Here is a 17610-nt window from a genome sequence, read left to right as displayed (position 1 = left end):
ATGGACCGGAAACGTGTGAGAAGCAGCCCTGTAAAGAGCCAAGGGCCAGCTGGTGTATCAGAACTCAAAACTAGAGTAAGTCAGAGCACACTGTGACACCCCCAGCTTCGTCTCCCTCCTGAATGTCTGGCACAGGAAGCCACTCGTTTGAGCTGTTGCAAGCACGCTGCCCCTGCTGTCTGCCAGGAGGGTCTGATCAAAGCACAGCAGGGGGTTTAGTGGTTTTTATTTAATATCCAGAAATCCAAAGGACACATTGCTTCAAACAATTAAAAAGACAATAAAGCGCTGCCACTGGGGGGGGGGGGGCGTAACAGATTCGGCTGCTTGGATATAAGATTCCCCCTTCGTCGGCCGATGGGGAAGGATACAGGGGCCCTGAGCTCGGGGCTTGCACAACTGGGTGCAAATGGGGCACAAGAGCTGCCTGCGGGTCCACAGCGGTCTGGAGAACTGGACGGGATGTGCTAATCAGCGCAGTTCAGAAGCAAGCAACCCCAGCCCTGGCCTGCAGACCTGGGGGCAGGGGTGCAGACTTGCCTGTCCAAAACTTCAAGACCCCATGGGGGTGACAGATAATGACATTTCTACCAGTTTTAGTGGCCAGACCTCTCAACAATATCAGGAGAGTATGAAAATCCAATCAGTAGAAGGTTCCAGAACTTCAGCTCAAAGAGAAGTTATTTGTATTCCAGGGGGCCCCCAAGGAGAACTGTGGGAAAGTTTGGGGGTGGGCACTGGTTACCTGAGGTCATTTGGGCAGGGGTTCTCCTTTTTTTTTTCTGTGAAGAAAGCCTTGTCTTACATGGGTAGCCCTGAAGTTGGCCTAGGTATCTTAGTTATTGGTGCCTTTGTCCAGACAATGGTGTAAATGCCCGCTCCACAGCAAAGGGACAGCAAGGACATCCCTTCACTGGTGTGTGAGAACCATACCTCCACACTCAGACAATGGGGAAGGTCACACCTTCAGGGAGGGGGTGGGAGGGTGGGGTGGGGATGTTCCCAAGTTCTGCCTCAGGCAAAGGAGCCAGCTTGGATTCCAAGCAGGACTTTTCCCCTCCAGATCAGGAATCTCAGGAAACCATAGCCCCTCCCAGACCAATCCTTTTCTTCCCTTCAGCACCATAAGTCTTTGCATCTAGGCTCCCTGCCTCAGATTACCTGTGAGCAGAGCAAAGCGGTTGTAGCAGCTCTCAGATGCTGTTGTGGTTCTGTCTGTGAGGAAGGCAGCACAGAACCTTCCAGTCCCGGGTATTTTGTCAGTGTGGCTCTTTAATGTCACCGCATCCCACAGGGAGACACGGTAATGCCGTTTTAATTATCCCTTCACCCTGCTGGGAAGCCTCCTCTACCTGAGTGGCTATTCCAAGCCTCATCCCCAGCTTAGCAACAGTGGAACCGAGGGAAGATATTAAACTGTTTTCCGGAACGTCACTATTGGTGTTCAGCTCAGTTTTAAAGCCTCACCCCACAACCCCGGTTCATGGTAAGGTGGGAATCAGGAAAGGAAGGCTCTCTGTAGCTGGCCATGACCTCTGAAGGCTCAAGAAAGAGGGTAGCTGTACTGCAGGTGAGAGGCAGGAGGAGCATGAAGAGCGGTGAACCACAGAAGCAGGATTCCTGAGACAAGGAGCCAGCCAGCCACAGCACCACCCCCAAAGTCAAGCAGCATCTAGGAGGGATGTGGATGGTTCATAGGTCCCACTGCCTGCTGAGACACACATCGCAAACCCATTCCTGGCTGGTCAAAGGAAGACTGCATTTGGAGATGGGGGGGGGGGCTTTTGGACATCACGGGGTCAGTGAGGTTATACAGGGGATGGTTCCACTTCAGAATGAAGAGGAGACTAATAGAGGAGGAGGAATGGTGTGAAGGCAGAGAAAGGCAGCCTGCCAGCACCTCTGTCTCCTACTCTCAGCCTCCAGAGCCGCCAGATGCACGCCTCTGTCGTCCTGGCTGCCGGTAGCCTGTGGTCAGGCAGCCCTCGTAATGGATTCCCACCCTCTTGTAAAGTCTCTAAAAATGTGTCCATTCCCTAACGGGGCCTCAGAGACGGAAGGTTCCGACTCCAAGCCGGCTCAAGCTGCACATTCAGAGCCAGCAAGAGACCTAGACATGCCCTGTACAAGCTGCCCTGGGGCCCCAAGGCATTCTGGGTCCTGAGAGTTCATCTAAAAGGTCGGTTAAAATCAGCAAACCGCAAGACGGATGGGGGTGGAGACACACGTCAGGAGTCTAAATCTTCCGAGACTCAGGAGTGAAAAACTGAGATCTTTTTACTGAGACTCTGCTTCCAAGGAGAGCCCAGCCCAGGGGATTCCTGAGGACAAATGGGGCGGAGTCCCTGGAGCCAGGGCTGTTGAAGTAATTGCTCCGTGGGTTGGAGCACAGGTGGACAGCCCTCTCCAGCTGAGGGCTAGGCTGGGCCTTTGTTCTTTCTCATCTTTTGGGGGAGGCAGAGAAAAAGAGGAAGTGAGGCCTCAAACCAGAGAGGGTGTTTGAAGCACCAAGTTCTCAACGACCTAACCAGCTAGGGAACCACACGGGGAAAGGGTTTAAAACCAAACCAGGCCGGGAGCAGAGAGGAGAGGCAGCACACCGCTGGGCCTGGGAAGCCTGAGGCCTCCCTGGGGAGGTGTTTCCTAGGAAAGCAGGGACGGTGGATGGATACACCCATTTTTCTTGCCTAGAACTTGTCCCTGAAGGATCAGTTGCTCCATCACTCCACGTCCTTGTACTTGGTGAACAGCGTGTAAAGGACCCGCAGAGTGGACTTGAGGTCCAAGTTCACCACATCTGCAGAAAGAAACAGCGTTGACTGAAGAGGACAGACTCCAGGAACTGTGGGCTCTACTGCCACACACGTAGCAGAAAGATGCCTGGCACCTATCCAAAGGACATGCAGGCTGCCTGGGGCCCTGACCCCTGCTGTCCCTCTCTTTATGCTTGGAGTTGCTCTGGTGGGTGTTACCTTCAGGGCGTGCCTTGGGCTTCTTGAGTCCTCCGTCCAGCATCAGCTCAAAGGCAAAGGCCACATTGTGCACCTACCAGGGACAAGACAGGAGCAGGGTCAGTGACAGTAAAGTCCATCCCCCCACACCCGACCATGTCCACACAATCCTTCCTTCTGTGTAGAAAGAACTGACTCTTTCTCTTTGTACAAAGCCCACTAAGATACAGGACAGGACACTGGGAAGACACACACAGGGAGTCCATGGGGATAACTCAACAATTCCTCTTTCCCTTGCAAGGGATCTAGGGTTCATGGAAGAACCTCATGGCAGCTCCCAGTCTGCCCTCCTCCACACAGGACTCATAACCAAGTGCTCCCTCTGAGCCAGAATTTACTACATGGTAAGAAATGACAGATTGGAAAACTGAGGCTGAGGGAAGACAAGTCCCTTGCCCAGCCCCTAGGATGCTCCTCTGAGCACAAGGCAGCTTCATGCTACCTGGTCAGATAACTAAAGAGCTGGGCAGGCTGGGCATTCTTGGAGGCCTGGCTGTGTCTCTGTGGGGTACACTGCCCTTGAGGCAGTAGGAACCCTGTTGGAATTGAGGTTAGTTCAAAGGCCAGCATGGAGGCCCCTGGTCCTACCCCCTAACATCTACCTGCCTGACCACCCTGCCCTGTCCTGCCCATCCAATTGGACACTCAGTTGAGGCTTCCATTCTGCTAACGGCTGGAGAAACTCCAAGTTGCAGGGAGGGCCCTTTATCTTATTTAAAGTCTATGGGAGTCGAGACCAACCAAACCATGTGCAGCCTCCACCTGCCCTGAGCAAAGGAGGATGGGAAGATGGGCCATGAAACCAGCAAGTGCAGAGCCGCCAGCTGGACAGGCCCTAGGGTTTATAGGGACCAACTGTCTCTCCAGTAGTAGCACTATCTGTCACTCCACTATGAGTGGTCCATGAATGCCAGCAATAATCTTCTTATCATGTCAATTACTAATCAACAGAAGGCAAGAACCCACAGGGTCTGAGCTGCCCAGTCCTGTGGCTCATCCCACCCCTACTCCTGACTCCTGCCCCAGTGCTGAGAGTGAATCCTGGGTTTCCTGTGCAGTTGGCACAAGCTCTGCCCCTGAGCTATTCCTCCAACCTAATGTTGTTTGCTTTTGTCTTTTTTTTTTTTCCTGAAACAGTCTCATTTAGCCCAGACTGTCCTCGAACTAAGTATAGGACGATAACTTTGACCTAATCTTCCTGCCTCCACTTCTCAAGCGCTGTGATTCCAGATGTTTATCACTGTGCCTGTTTAAACAAAGCCAGGGATCGAACCCAGGGCGTGTGTTGGCTACACAAGTACTCTACCAACCAAACCACACTCCCCAGCCTAATATCTTTGGTTAAAGATACATGCTTCTGCTATGCTGGAGGGAGCACCCCCTCGTATACCCCCTACTCTGCTTGCCAAATCTTTGCCTCCTTCTGGACTCTTGAGATGCCACCAAGATGCCTTGGGTCAGAGCAAAGGACCCTCAGCCTCAGGCCACAGAGCTTTAGAGACACTGCCTGCCTCAGTCCAGGGCATGGTTCTCCCAGCCCTTGAGACTAGGAGACAAATATGTGTGTGAGTGTGTGTGTGTGTGTACGCACGTGTGTTTCAAGGTTCACAGAGGTGTGGCAATCACTGCTGTCATGACCCTCACCACTACCCCAGGAGGAAGAGGTCAGAACATGTATGTAAATATGTAAGAAAGGGATGCAGTCCTCATGCCTGCCTGACGAGGCAGCCCCAGATGCCTTCAGAGTCCAACACCCTGGCCTCTCATCTCCCTGGAGAGTGGGAGGACCCTCTTTCTGTGTGCTCATCGACAGAAGTGTCCTTGATTTTTAGATCAGGGCAGTGGCCTGGTTTCAAAGAAAGAAAGTCAAACTGGGGAATGAGGCTTCTGCCATCTGTACAAAGCCTTGTTTGGACAAAGACCCTGTTCTACTGGTTAAATCCACTGTTCTCATTGGCCTCCTTATTAGTTTAAACAAAGACATGATTTCCTGGAGATAATATAGCCACATAGGGGCCTGGATATGCTAGAACCTGTTCACCAGACAGTCTGACCTCTGGTTTCTACAACTCCAGCAGCTCTGTGGTCCTGACGAGCTCTGTACCCGTCATTTCTCACTGTTCCCATTCTCTCTTCATCCCCAGTGTGGGCTCCAACATGCCAAGACCTCTCTAATCCATCCAATTCTCTCTCTGCAGGCACGAGAGGAACGACATTTGGCCATGAGCAGACAGACTGCTTGGTGCCAGGAACCGGCAGATTGATAAACACTGGCCCGTTCTCTGCTGGCACCCTTGCTCCCACTGCCGTTGCCACCGTCTGCCTCTGTGCTTCATGGGCCTCGCACTTTGGAAAAATAAAGTGGCAGGTGCCATGAGTCCCAAGCAACCCAGACTAGTCTCTGCCAAGTCCCCAGAAGTGAGGCACTAACTCTTCAGTGACAGACCTAACTGCAGGGAGCCTGGAAAGGACAGAGAGCACAGGAAGAGCAGATACAGAGACAAACTCAAGGGCTGACCCAAAGGCTCCTACAGGACGAATGTTCTAAGAAACCAAGCACAGAAATAAAATATACATACATGCACACAGTCCCACAGTCCCACCACACACACATATATACAGACATGTATGCACACAAATACATACATACACACATGTACACATTCACACACATATATATACACACATAGGCTTATATGAGGATACACACACACACACAGGCATATATGAGGTCACATACACATATACATGAATACATAAATACACACATACATAGACATGCATATTTATATAAATGAATACACATACATACTTATATGTATATATACTCATGAACATAGAGACATATATATACACACACATACACGCTTATACACAGGCATATAATTGTACATACATATGCACACATAAGTACATACACTGACATACACACAGTCATGTATGTATACACAGAGGGACATACACATGCATACAAACACACACATGCACATGTTCTCATGTGTGTGTGCACACATACACACATACACATGTATGTGCACACGCATGCATAGCTTCAGATGACACTAATTTCCAATAGTGTCTGCAGCATACTGAACAAGCACCCTCCACTGTTGCTCCCTAACAATACAGAAAGTAGCTACTTTGCATATCATTTGCATATTTGCATTAAGTATCATAAGCCACCAGACAGGATTTAACATCTACAGGAGGAAGTGCGTAGGCTTTCTGCTTTATACGACATTTCACATGTGGGATTTGAGCATCTGCCTGCTTCGGTACCCAAGGGGGCCCTGGAAACTGTCCCCAGCAGATTCAGAAGGACTATCGTAAATATTTGAGAAAAGCCCAGTGTGCCAAGAGGAAAAATAGAAGCAAATTGACGTAGCCAGGCGCTAGAAGCAGGAGGCACACACTGCAAAACCACACGTGTGTCATCCAGGGACATGACATTTGGAGGCTCCCAAAATGGGGAAACCCAGGGGGCTGTGACCAGCATCATTAAAAACAATATTAGCCTGTGGGAAAGACTTGTCAGGGACATAACGAAGCAACACACTTGCATCATACAGGGGCATGCATGCCACTAAGGGGTTTCCCAGTCTGTCTCCAGGGAGCTAAATCAGATTGAATCCCAGATAGTGTGTGGCTTCACATTCTAAAGGATATTGAGGGGCTAAAGTTCCCCTTTGCCACCAAGGGACATTCTATCTCCCCCCAGGGAGCATGGCTGGGGCCACTCCCAGGAAACAAGGCACTTACCTTCTGGTCAAAGCTCTCAGGAGTCAGGTAGAAGTTGTGGAGGGGGACAAAGTAGTCTTCAAGGAGGCCCAGGAGTAGAACCAGGTACACGCCATCTGCAAACTGCAGAGAAAACTCAGTGACAATTCTGGAGCATGTGTGCAATGGACAGACACCCCGCGTGTGTGCAGTGGGCAGACATCTGCATGTGTGCAGTGGACAGACACCCTGTGTGTGTGCAGTGGACAGACAGACACCCTGCACGTATGCAGTGGACAGACACCCTGCATGTGTGCAGTGGACAGACACCCTGCATGTGTGCAGTGGAAAGACACCCTGCATGTGTCCAGTGGACAGACACCCTGCATGTGTGCAGTGGAAAGACACCCTGCATGTGTGCAGTGGACAGACACCCTGCATGTGTGCAGTGGATAGACACCCTGCGTATGTGCAGTAGACAGACACTCTGTGTGTGTGCAGTGGTCAGACAGACACCCTGCATGTGTACAGTAGACAGATACCCTGTGTGTGTGCAGTGGACAGACAGACACCCTGTGAGTGTGCAATAGACAGACACCCTGTGTGTGTGCAGTAGACAGACACCCTGTGTGTGTGCAGTGGACAGACAGATACCCTGCATGTGTGCAGTAGACAGACACCCTGTGTGTGTGTGCAGTGGACAGACAGACACCCTGCGTGTGTGCAGGAGAATGTGGGACTGGCCTATAGGTTGCAGTGTCCACCCTAGGACCCCAACTCCATCCAGTATCCCCACCCTGTCCTGTGAACCCTCAGCAGAGCTCAAGAAAAGAGGTCACGGGATGGGGCAGGGGGAAGGAACAGAGTGGACAACAATCTGGATATAAAATGAATAAATAAATAAATTCATTGAAGAAAAGGCAAAAAGAGAAGAAAAGGAGGCCAATGCCCTAGTCACCCACAGGAAGAGACTAGGGGTACAGCACAAAAGACCCCCACTCTTGACACCTATGCTCTTCCTTGAGCAACCCAGGAAGAGGCAACGGCTCCTTTTGCAGAGGTAGCAATGACTACCTGAGATACATTACACAGCATTTACCAACTTAACCAGTTTAAAACAATGTCAATACTTTTTTAGATTTATTTTATATGATTGAGGGTTGTTTTTTCCTGTGTATATATCTGTATGTGTACCACATGTATGCCTGGTGCTCACAGATGTCCGAAGAAGGTATTGAATACCCTAGAACTGGAGTTACATACAGTTGTGAGCCGCTATGTGGGTACTGGGAAGTGATAATAGGAATAGGGGTTTTATTCTTGGGGGACCTCACACATGTGGGTCACATGGCACCTGTCCTCTCTCACCCAACCTCTGTTGACTTCATCCCCTGTCTATCCATCTCAACTGTGGCAATTTATACATCTTCACTGCTCAAAGTAAACAACCAGTGTGACGGCTTGTATATGCTTGGCCCAGGGAGTGGCACTATTAAGAAGGGTGGCCTTGATAGAGTAAGTGTGTCACTATGGGCGTGTGCTTTAAGACCCTCATCCTAGCTGCCTGGAAGCCAGTATTCTGCTAGCAGCCTTCAGATGAAGATGTAGAACTCTCAGCGCCTCCTGCACCATGCCTGCCTTGATGCTGCCATGTTCCTGCTTTGATGATAATGGACTGAACCTCTGAACCTGCAAGCTAGCCCCAATTAAATGTTGTCCTTATAAGAGTTGCTATGGTTATGGTGTCTGTTCACAGCAGTAGAACCCTAAGACAGCAGGTAACAACACTACTGTGCAAGCAATATACTAAAGTCTTGAGCTTGAATATATTTTTAAAAACATTTTTTAGATTTGTTTTGTGTATGAGTGTTCTATATCTACAAGAATGTATGTAAGTATGTATGTATGTATGTATGTATGTATATGCACAATGTACATGCCTAATGTCCACGGAAATCAGAAGAGTACACTGGGTCCCCTGGAACTGGAGTTAAAGACAGTTGTGAGTCACCACGTGGGTGCTGGGAACCAAACCCAGGTCCTTTCTTCACAAGAGTAGCAACTGCTCTTGACTGCTGAGCCATCTCTCCAGTCCCCTTGATTCTTGTTCAATTACATTATTTATTGATCTACACACACACACACACACATACACAGAGGTCAGAGAACAGTTTGAGGGAGTCAGTTCTCTCCCTCAACCATGCAGTTTCCAGGATCAAACTCAGGTTTGTCAGGCTTGGAAGCAAGCATCTTCATCCTCTGAACCATTTTGCTGGCCCCTGAATTTGGCCCTTTAAAAACTTATTAAAATACAAAAGGTAGCTTCTAATGGTACCAGACATATTTCCCCCTCAGTACTTGTGGCCAGTGACTACAGCAGTGAATGACAAGCCCACAGAACACCTCCACCAGTCTTCTGAGATTCCCAGGCAGGACTCCTGGAGAGGTAAGAGAGGATGGGGAGCCTTGGAGGCCTTCAGCCTGCAGAGACCAGCATCTCCAAATGTGTAAAGAAGAGTCTGAAGAAGGGTAGGGACCGCTTTGGAGAGTCATCCAACAGCATTTAAATGGAAAAGGGAACCCCACAAATATGTGATTTTAAAAACCAGGAGCTTGGAGGGAAATTGTCTCTAACAAACAAAGGACATCATGTCATTTGTTAGCAGGTGGCAGGCCTTCTAGGGGACCACTCAGGGAACCAGCCACCAAGCACAGATTTAAGTGGATGCCAGTGATAGTTAAAGCAGATGTTACTAACCTGACATTGTAAGATAGCCTAGAAGGAAGAAAAATGAAAAGCAAAACAAAAAAACAAGTAAAAATGCAGATTTTCCCCTGATCTAAGGTGCCCTGGCTGTGTGTCCTACAGGGTCACAGAAGAAATGCTGGGTGGGCTACAGCAGATGTGGGTCAGCTGACCACGCAGCCGGTCCCAGCTTCCATGATCAGACCCTAGAAGGCCTCATGGTGCACGCTGCTTTGTTCTTACAACTCCATGTCTGATTTCATTACTAGATGTTAACCCCCCCAAGGAACCAGACAGGGTACAAATAACTAAGCAGAACACCTGCCATATAGTGTGCACAGGAACAGGAAGGGGCCCAATCACGGGGCTGCCTTACTCCAATGAAGCCTCACACCTGAAGGGAAGGAAATTATTTCAACAGTGCTGGGGAGGGAACGAAGGGCTTGAGCATGCTCAGCAAATGGCTATGCTACTGAGCCGCACCACCCAAGCTAAGACAGCTATTGTTAAAAGAGTCCAGTGCAAGCCATAGTGCTGCATGCCTATAACCCTGGCACTCAGGAGGCTGAGACAGGAGGATGACTAAAAGTTTAAGGCCAGCCTGGGCTACAAAGTGAATCCAAGGCAAAGGTGAATCCCTAGTCTGGATGAGATGGAGGGAGAGAGGGAAGGAGGGAGGGAGAGAGGAAGGGAAGGAGGGAGGGAGGGAGAGCATTCTGACAGACTGAAAAGCGAAATAGCTTCAGACAGAGATATCCATCTCTCACAAAAAGATGCCCATGTATTTAGGGGAGAAAAAAAAAAAACAACACATTACACAACAGCTGTCCGGTGTGATCGACTGTTATTAAAGGGAGTGTGTTGTTTTATGCATGAGCACTTTGAAAGAGACCCAGGCGGAGTTGGGGGTGGGGGACAACAGGGAGGGAGAGAAACAGCTTTTCACTTTAGCTACCCGAGCTTCAGGAAATCTAAAGTGTCACACAGCAAGCATACTGCATAAGCAAAAGCATACTGCATAAGCAAACAGCCAAGAATAAGAGACGCATTTGCAAATCATGCACACGCATTTGCACATGTGTGCACACATACACACACACACACGCACACACACAATCTGCTCCGTAATGCAGACCACACTGCCTACACCCAGAATACCCAGGAGAAGTGCTTGGAACAATGCCCGGGGTGCAGCGCCCTTGGGGTGATAGATTAGGGCAACTTTTATTTATTTTCCTTATCTTCATTTTCAGACATTTCTACGATGAACCTGAATTACTTTTTTTAATTAGAAAAGCAAATGAGAAGAAGTTAAAGAAAGAGAAAGCAATAGAAGAAAATGCCCAGGGGTTTAAGATGGATCAGCTGCGTATTAGGGATGTCTGTACCAAGGATTCTGGCTCAAAACTCAACCACACAACTAAGCCGGTGGGAGGGAGGGGGGTGTTGGGGATTCAGTTGGGCCTTCAAGGCATGTGTGTGCCTGTAGACTGTCACCACAAGGGCACTCTAACTTGAGGAGGGAATGTTTGAGGTACAAATGGCAGAAGTGTTTTGTCCCTAGTCCCCAAATGGATGCTAATTTTATTACTATTTCTGTAATTTGTATGATGTATGGGGTGGGGCATCAGGTTAGTGTTACGGTCCCTATGTAGTCAGAGGACAACTTGCAGAGGCCAGTTGTCTCCTTCTACTATGTGAGTCCCCGGGGATCAAACTCAGGTCATCGGGTTTGCTTGACAATCACTTTTACCAGCTGAGCCATCTCACTGGCCCCAGGTTGGATGAGACATTGTCTTCATACTGCCAAGGGATCAAATGAGAGGCGGCCATGTCTCCACCACTGAAGCAGAGGGCACAAAATGTTCTAGACCCAGAGACCCTCACAACAAAGGGCCTGTGGCAGGATCGATGGAGTCTTGGGGGTGGGTGCTGAAAGTTGAACTGTATCTGTCCAAAATAAGCTCTAATCCCTAGACTCTGTGCCTGTGACGTCGTTTGGACACAGGGTCTCAGTTGCCCTTGTGTGGGCAACTATCCCAGCACGACGCTTCCTTGCTCTCAGACATCCATTTCTAGACCCTACCTCTGGGAAACAGACGGGGCACAGAGAGCCGTGTGCACCAGCATGCAGACATGCAGACACAGATGCAGACACAGGAGGAGGCCGCAGAAGATGGAAGTAATACATCTATAGATGTAAGAACACCAGAGCTGCCTGCAGAAACGCAGCGGAAGCCACAGCGAGAGTGGGAAGGAGCCAGCCTGCCCACACTGTGACTCTGGACTCCCACACCACAGAGCCCCTGGCTTTGGCCTTCCATCTTGGCTGCCACAGCTACAGGAAGCAGAGGGTCTAAACATCCAGCTTGGTAGGGCTGGAGCAATACCGTGAGGTACATTCTGGGAGCTCCTCCTGAGAGAAACAAGGTGGCCCTGCTTATTCCCACACCGACCTGCATTGAGAGCTACAAGAAGCACAGGCCAGAGGGACCCTCCACCAAAGCCTTGCTTACCTGGGTCTCCAGGTCAGTCACCTCCAGGTTTAGCTTATTCAGGTGTTTGTTCACAAACGTGATGAGAGACTGTCAAGGCAAAGAGGCAAAGGCAATATCAGCAAACCTTCTCCAGACCCTGCCCCCCACCTGAACCCCCAGTATGGCAGGCTGGCCTACTCCAAACCCTCCTCTGATGGCTATCACGAAAAAGGTTGTGTCAGACTCCAGGCTCTTAAGCCAGCCCTAGTTTTAATGACACAGCGCCAACAAGAACCAAGCTGTATGTTCCATCTGTTCTACGTGACCCTAGTGTAAGAGAGCATCACCATAGCACACATTGCTGAGAGAAGAAGTCTCAATATACAAGGCAAGGGCTGGTGAGATGGCTCAGTGGTTAAGAGCCCTGACTGCTCTTCTGGAGGTCATGAGTTCAAATCCCAGCAAACACATGGTGGCTCACAACCATCCGTAATGAGATCTGATGCCCTCTTATGGTGTGTCTGAAGACAGTTACAATGTACTTACATATAATAAATAAATTTTAAAAGGCCAGAGGGAGCAGGGCTAGAGCAAGAGGGAGAAGGGAAAGGGGAAAAAAATAAAACACAAGGCAAACGTTAGGAATTTTAAATGTCTCTCATCCCCGCCTCAGCCTGCCTTGGGTCTACAGAGAGTCTAGACAGAGGAGTGTTCATAAGCACAGGTCCCTTGGGGGGCAGGCTGGAGAGTGAGATAATCTACCTTTTTCACAAGGTTGAGCTTGTCCGGCGCATGGTCAAAAAGCGTGTCGAAGGCATCCCGCTCTGAATGACATGCAAAGAGAACACAGAAAGTTCTAGAAAGGACTCTGCTGCCCTGAGCCCTACCCTGAGCCCAACCTTCAGCTATCAGTTCTTGAAACAGCCCTCTCTGGATGCTCTGCCTTGGGGTTCCAGCTTGCTTGATCCCTCTGGCTTCTGCCAGAGCAGAGGATCCTGCAGGCTGACATTGCAGGAGCCCCGGAGTATAAGTAAAGCAGGGGTCATGAGCTGCCTTATGAACAAGGGCTGTGTGGGGCTTCCTGGGTAGCAGGAAAGCTTTGGGTACGGGATACCAGGTCACACATGGGCACCCGCATGTTCTCATTGAGCCCTTGAAGCATCCCCGACTCTCCTTTCCTAAGTGCTATCACTACCTGTGACTCCCACTTCTTCTACTCTTGCCCAGGTCTGCTGCCCCCACGCCTGATCCACCTCCTCTTACCTCTCCATGGCCACAGCCTCCAGCTCCACTGACCTCCTCCCCCTCAGCAGCCAGAATCTCTAAATGTGCAACTGGACAACTTCTCACCACTGGCTCCTCAAAACCCTACCTCTCATCGCTCTTAGACCGTGGTCCATCCTCTCCCCCTTTGGTGTTCTCTGCAGGATACCTGCAGGCGGCTCACTTCTCCCTGAGGTAGCCCATGACCTTCCTCTTCCCTGATGAACCACAACCTGTTCATTCTAACTGCCACCCAAACGAATCAGCACAGAAGTCCCCATCCTCTACCTGAGGCCACCAGAGGCCAGAAGGCCTCTACAAAATTAGCATCTGAAAGGAACAAGTTGGCAAAGAGGAGGAACACTGGAACCCTCAAAGCCCTCCCTAACCACAATGGACACCCCCAGTCCACCAGGGCTGACAAAGAAAAACAAATTAAATCTGAAGATCTGCGTATGCCTCTGGCTCAGGTCACATGCACTCCGAAGTGTCTGAGGGTGGCCCGGGGCTCATTGTAACCGTGTGGCACACCCCTGGGGGCAGATTTAAGATGCTAGTGAGACATGCTGACACATGAATTTGTGTGAACTACATGTAACAAATAGCACACACTCAGAAAAACCTACTCTATGCCAATGAACCAAAATATCCTCGCTATGCAAAGGAGGGGAAAGCCGGCTCTAAGGTAACAGGAAAGCCTGGCTCTGCCATTGGAGGCGAAACTTTCTCCCTCAGAAGTGGATGTTCCATAGGCTGCCCTGGCTGCGACTGTGTGTCTCTGCTCTGCTCTTTGTTCAGGGACACAAGAACCTGGAATCCCTCCAGAGGTGCCCTCTAAACCCAAATGTCTGTTTACATCTGTAAGAAGTGCAGCGGGCACAGAAGTTGTGGCGATAGATGGTTGCAGCCCAGGTCAAGCAGAGGCCTGGGGTCTCTAGGGGAGGGAGGCACTGAGAGGGACCTGGGCCCTGACTTCTGTCTTCTTGGTTCTTGGGAAATTGTGTGCTTCTAAGAAGCAGCTAGCAGAGAGGACTTCCACTCCCAGCTCCAACACAGAGTTCTGGCTGGAGGGGTAAGGCACAGGGAGGCTTCTCCAGCCTCAGGGGAAGAGGGCTGCTGAGGAGGAGAAAGGAGAACAAAAAAGGCTGGGGTGAGCTGAAAAAGCCAGGGTTCCAGGGAGAAGAACCAAACAGGGCGGTCTAAAGGAAACCGCTACCAACCTAGCCCCAAGACGAAGGTGCCAGAGATGCCAGCCAGGGTCTGGAGACAGCTCCATCCAACCTGGGGTCTCTTCCTCAGCCTTGGGAGTGTGAGAGGCTAACCAGAGAGAAGGGACCTTTTGTAGACAAAAGCATGTGTGTGTGTGTTGGGGGGGGGAGGCAATGCCTTCCTCTAAGGGCTGGTGGGGATGAAAAAGCCACCCTCAGTTAGCACCAGATGTCACTCACTTCCATAATCAGCTAAGTCAGATTATCCGCCAGAAAACAATCTGTAAAGGGGCAAAAGGAGCTTAGTCCTCTGAAGAAGTGCAGCCCTGCAAAGCGGCTTAGGCAAAGCCCCAAGAGCTCAGGCTCTTGACGTCACTGGTTTATTTAGCTGGGCCACTGCTGGGCTGGCAGAGTGCTGTGTGGGAGGCTGCTGGGCGCCTCCCACGCTGGCTGCTTACCTGAGCCTTGAGGACACAAAACATGGCTCTGTATGGGTGGATGTGGGGTGGTGGGGACAGGGCAGAGCTGGGTTCAAATCCTCACTGTGTGACTAGAAAGCCCACGGACTTCGGGTCATTTCCCTAGCCAAAGGGCTCTTCCTTTGTAAACAGGAACGACCGTGTCTGTTCCCCACCACCTCTCTGAGCATCAAGACTCAGGGCGGAGCCACAGGGACAACCCCACATCCCACGTACGTCTGGGTACCCCATCAATTCCCCTCCTGCACTGGAAAAGTCACTAGTTTGGAAAGGCACAGACAGCAGGGTCCCAGATCTGTACCTGGAGCCTAACTCAGCCTTATTTAGACTAGAAAGTTCTCTCTAATCTATGTTTCTGACTCCTCTTGAAATCGGAGGCTGGGGTCACAGTGAGCTACATAGCCACCTGGCATCAAGGTACTCCCCCCCAGTACAAGGATGGGGGCCCTTATTTTCCACAGGTCCCTTCTTATAACCTTCGACTTCTGGGGAACTCTGTCAGGCTGGTCTCTGGCAGCACCCAAGTTTGCACCCATTAGACAAGAGGTTGGAAGAAAGAGCCTTGAAGTCTGAGCCAGGCTGGCTGGAGAGATGAGAAGGAGAAGGCCACTGCAGCCAGAGTGAACAGAACATGCAAAGAGAAACATGGGGAGCCAGGGTGGATTCAAGAGCAGGGTGGCCTGGAAGGGAGGCTGACAGGAGCTGCATTCTTCAGTGCAGTGTCCTGTGCGCACAGTGACCAGGGCTGTGAATGTCAGGTCTGAGTTTTAACACAGGCTCTGCTGGAAAGGTGAGTGGGAGAGACTGGGTCACAGCAAACTGAGCCTGGGACGAGGAGGGGGGCCTCCGCCCTTGCCCACCCGATCCTGTCAGCATCAGAAAGGGCTCCTGAGTGGGGGTAACCAGGGAGGAAGGACCACTAGCTAGAGAAAAGGCAACTGGCAAAGGCGTTGCTATGGAGACCAAGCTCTAACCTCCCAGCTCCCAGGAGACTGGTTTCCAGGGAGAGAAAAACCTGCTTGTACCTCAGGCAGGACAAGATGCTGATGGGAGGAGGCTGGGTACCCCTTAACTGCTGGCCTTAGGGAAGTGTGACCAGAGAGGAGACGCTCTACCTTCGCAGAGCACTTGAAGGCCAAGGAGCCTGAGGGAACCTGTTTAAGCAAAGCCCAGCCTAGGAGGATCAGCCTGCTGTCTTGGAACCTCCTCACGCCTGACAGTGATTTAGGGAGGGCTGCTGAGATCATACAGGCTTGGGGTGAGTGGCTGCTGACAGGATACTGAGAGCCCAGAACAAAGGAAGGGGCATGGGTGTGCCTACAAGCCTAACACTTGCACCCGTGTCCTGGGGCCAGGGGAGCACACACACACACACACAAACCCTGAGGGTCCTGGGAGCAGGGCTGGCTCAAGGTTTGTTAGATGATTCTAGACATAAGGAAGACAACCTGAAGGTAGCAGGGAGGGTGCATGCTGGTTTATGGCTGGGGATCCCTGGTGAGTGACAATTAAGCCAATGCAGGAGGGAACCCTGGGTAATTTAGCAGGAGGGCATCCTAGGCAAAGCATAGAGGAAGTGAGGGAGCTGAGGGTTAGGCCTGGACACTCAGGAGGTGAGAGAACAGGCCACAGGGGGTGTGATGTCTGGAGCAACCTTAAAGGCTGCTGTGGGGACTGTGGACAGGAAACAGACATGACAAGGGTCACTTTGACTTCCTCCTCAGCGATGTGTACTGAAGCTGGGTGGGACCCTGCTATGCACCAATGGTAGTAGTGTGACCAGACCCTGGGAGGGCAGCAAGGCCCGAAGTGACCAGAAATCCTGGAACAGCCATGCGCTACTCCCCCAGAAGGATGCCAGGGAACCCAGGGGCTCACTGCAGCAAAACTAAGGCTGTCAGCTGCGTAACCAGGGGACCTTCTTGCGTCAGCAGAAGTGCGAGGCGGGGGCGGAACTAACTGCCTGTCACTAGCTAATAGCCTGTTTCATCTTACGCCAGAGCCTGCAAGAAGTGAAGTGAGTACAGCCTCAGAGGAGGCTTCTTGTGGCCTCAGATGTCCCCGGAATTGTGATTGAGTCCTGGTGCACCTGGCTCTCCCCTTGAGGAGACACGCCCTGTGTACCCGACCAGGTGTTCTTCCCAGCCGTCAGGGCTCCCTGGATACTAATCTGGCCCAGGTTCACCTCCCCGCAGCCCAGTCAACTCTTTTCAAATCCTCTGAACCTGAAACAGGGCCAACCCAAACACAGAGGAGACAACACCACACTCTCAGGTCCCCGTCATCCTCCCTCCTCTGCGATCCCCAGGGGTTCTGAGCCTCCTCTGTGTAGAGGAAGTGTCAGGGAGAGACATATCTCTAAACTAGCCTGCACCTGGACACCGGCAGGGGTCCCACATGACCCATGTCTGCCACCCATCTCCCCTGGGGATTTTCCCAGCAAGCGTAGCATCTGTCCATCAGAAAGGCTCAGTGGCCATGTGGTCACAGCCGACATTGGAGCTGCATGTCCGAGGTGACTCATCCTTCAACCCTTCTTTATAACCTCCAGGTCAGAGAAGGGCACTGGTGTTTGGAGGCGGTACTCTCCCCCTCTCCTCCTCCCCTCAAGGATTCCCCAGGGTCAGACATGCTTCTGGGAATGAGCTGGGAGCTTCTATCTGGCTTCCATTTTTCCCTCTAACAGCCTTCTCCATGTTCTTCTGTTTT

At 51.0% G+C, this 17610-nt stretch overlaps 1 protein-coding gene across 4 annotated transcripts in view; it reads right to left on the bottom strand.

Moving 5' to 3' along the window:
• Positions 1-209: 209 nt before the first annotated feature.
• The window catches only part of Parvb (parvin beta), an 82130-nt gene continuing 64729 nt past the window's right edge, over positions 210-17610 (bottom strand). For all 4 annotated transcript variants that reach the window (XM_028788709.1, XM_028788710.1, XM_028788713.1 and 1 more), the window contains exons 9-13: positions 12714-12775; positions 11991-12059; positions 6771-6872; positions 2973-3045; positions 210-2797 (exon numbers count right to left, since the gene is read on the bottom strand). In XM_028788709.1, the coding sequence (XP_028644542.1) occupies positions 2721-2797; positions 2973-3045; positions 6771-6872; positions 11991-12059; positions 12714-12775 (383 nt within the window). In that variant the 3' untranslated portion in view covers positions 210-2720. The remainder of the gene's footprint in view (positions 2798-2972; positions 3046-6770; positions 6873-11990; positions 12060-12713; positions 12776-17610) is intronic.

The sequence above is a fragment of the Grammomys surdaster genome, unplaced genomic scaffold (assembly GCF_004785775.1).
Source record: "Grammomys surdaster isolate TR1022 unplaced genomic scaffold, NIH_TR_1.0 125767, whole genome shotgun sequence".
Classification (NCBI taxonomy): Eukaryota; Metazoa; Chordata; class Mammalia; order Rodentia; family Muridae; genus Grammomys; species Grammomys surdaster.
The sequence above is the reverse complement of the archived record's forward strand: the minus strand, read 5'-3'. Positions and strand labels throughout refer to the sequence as shown.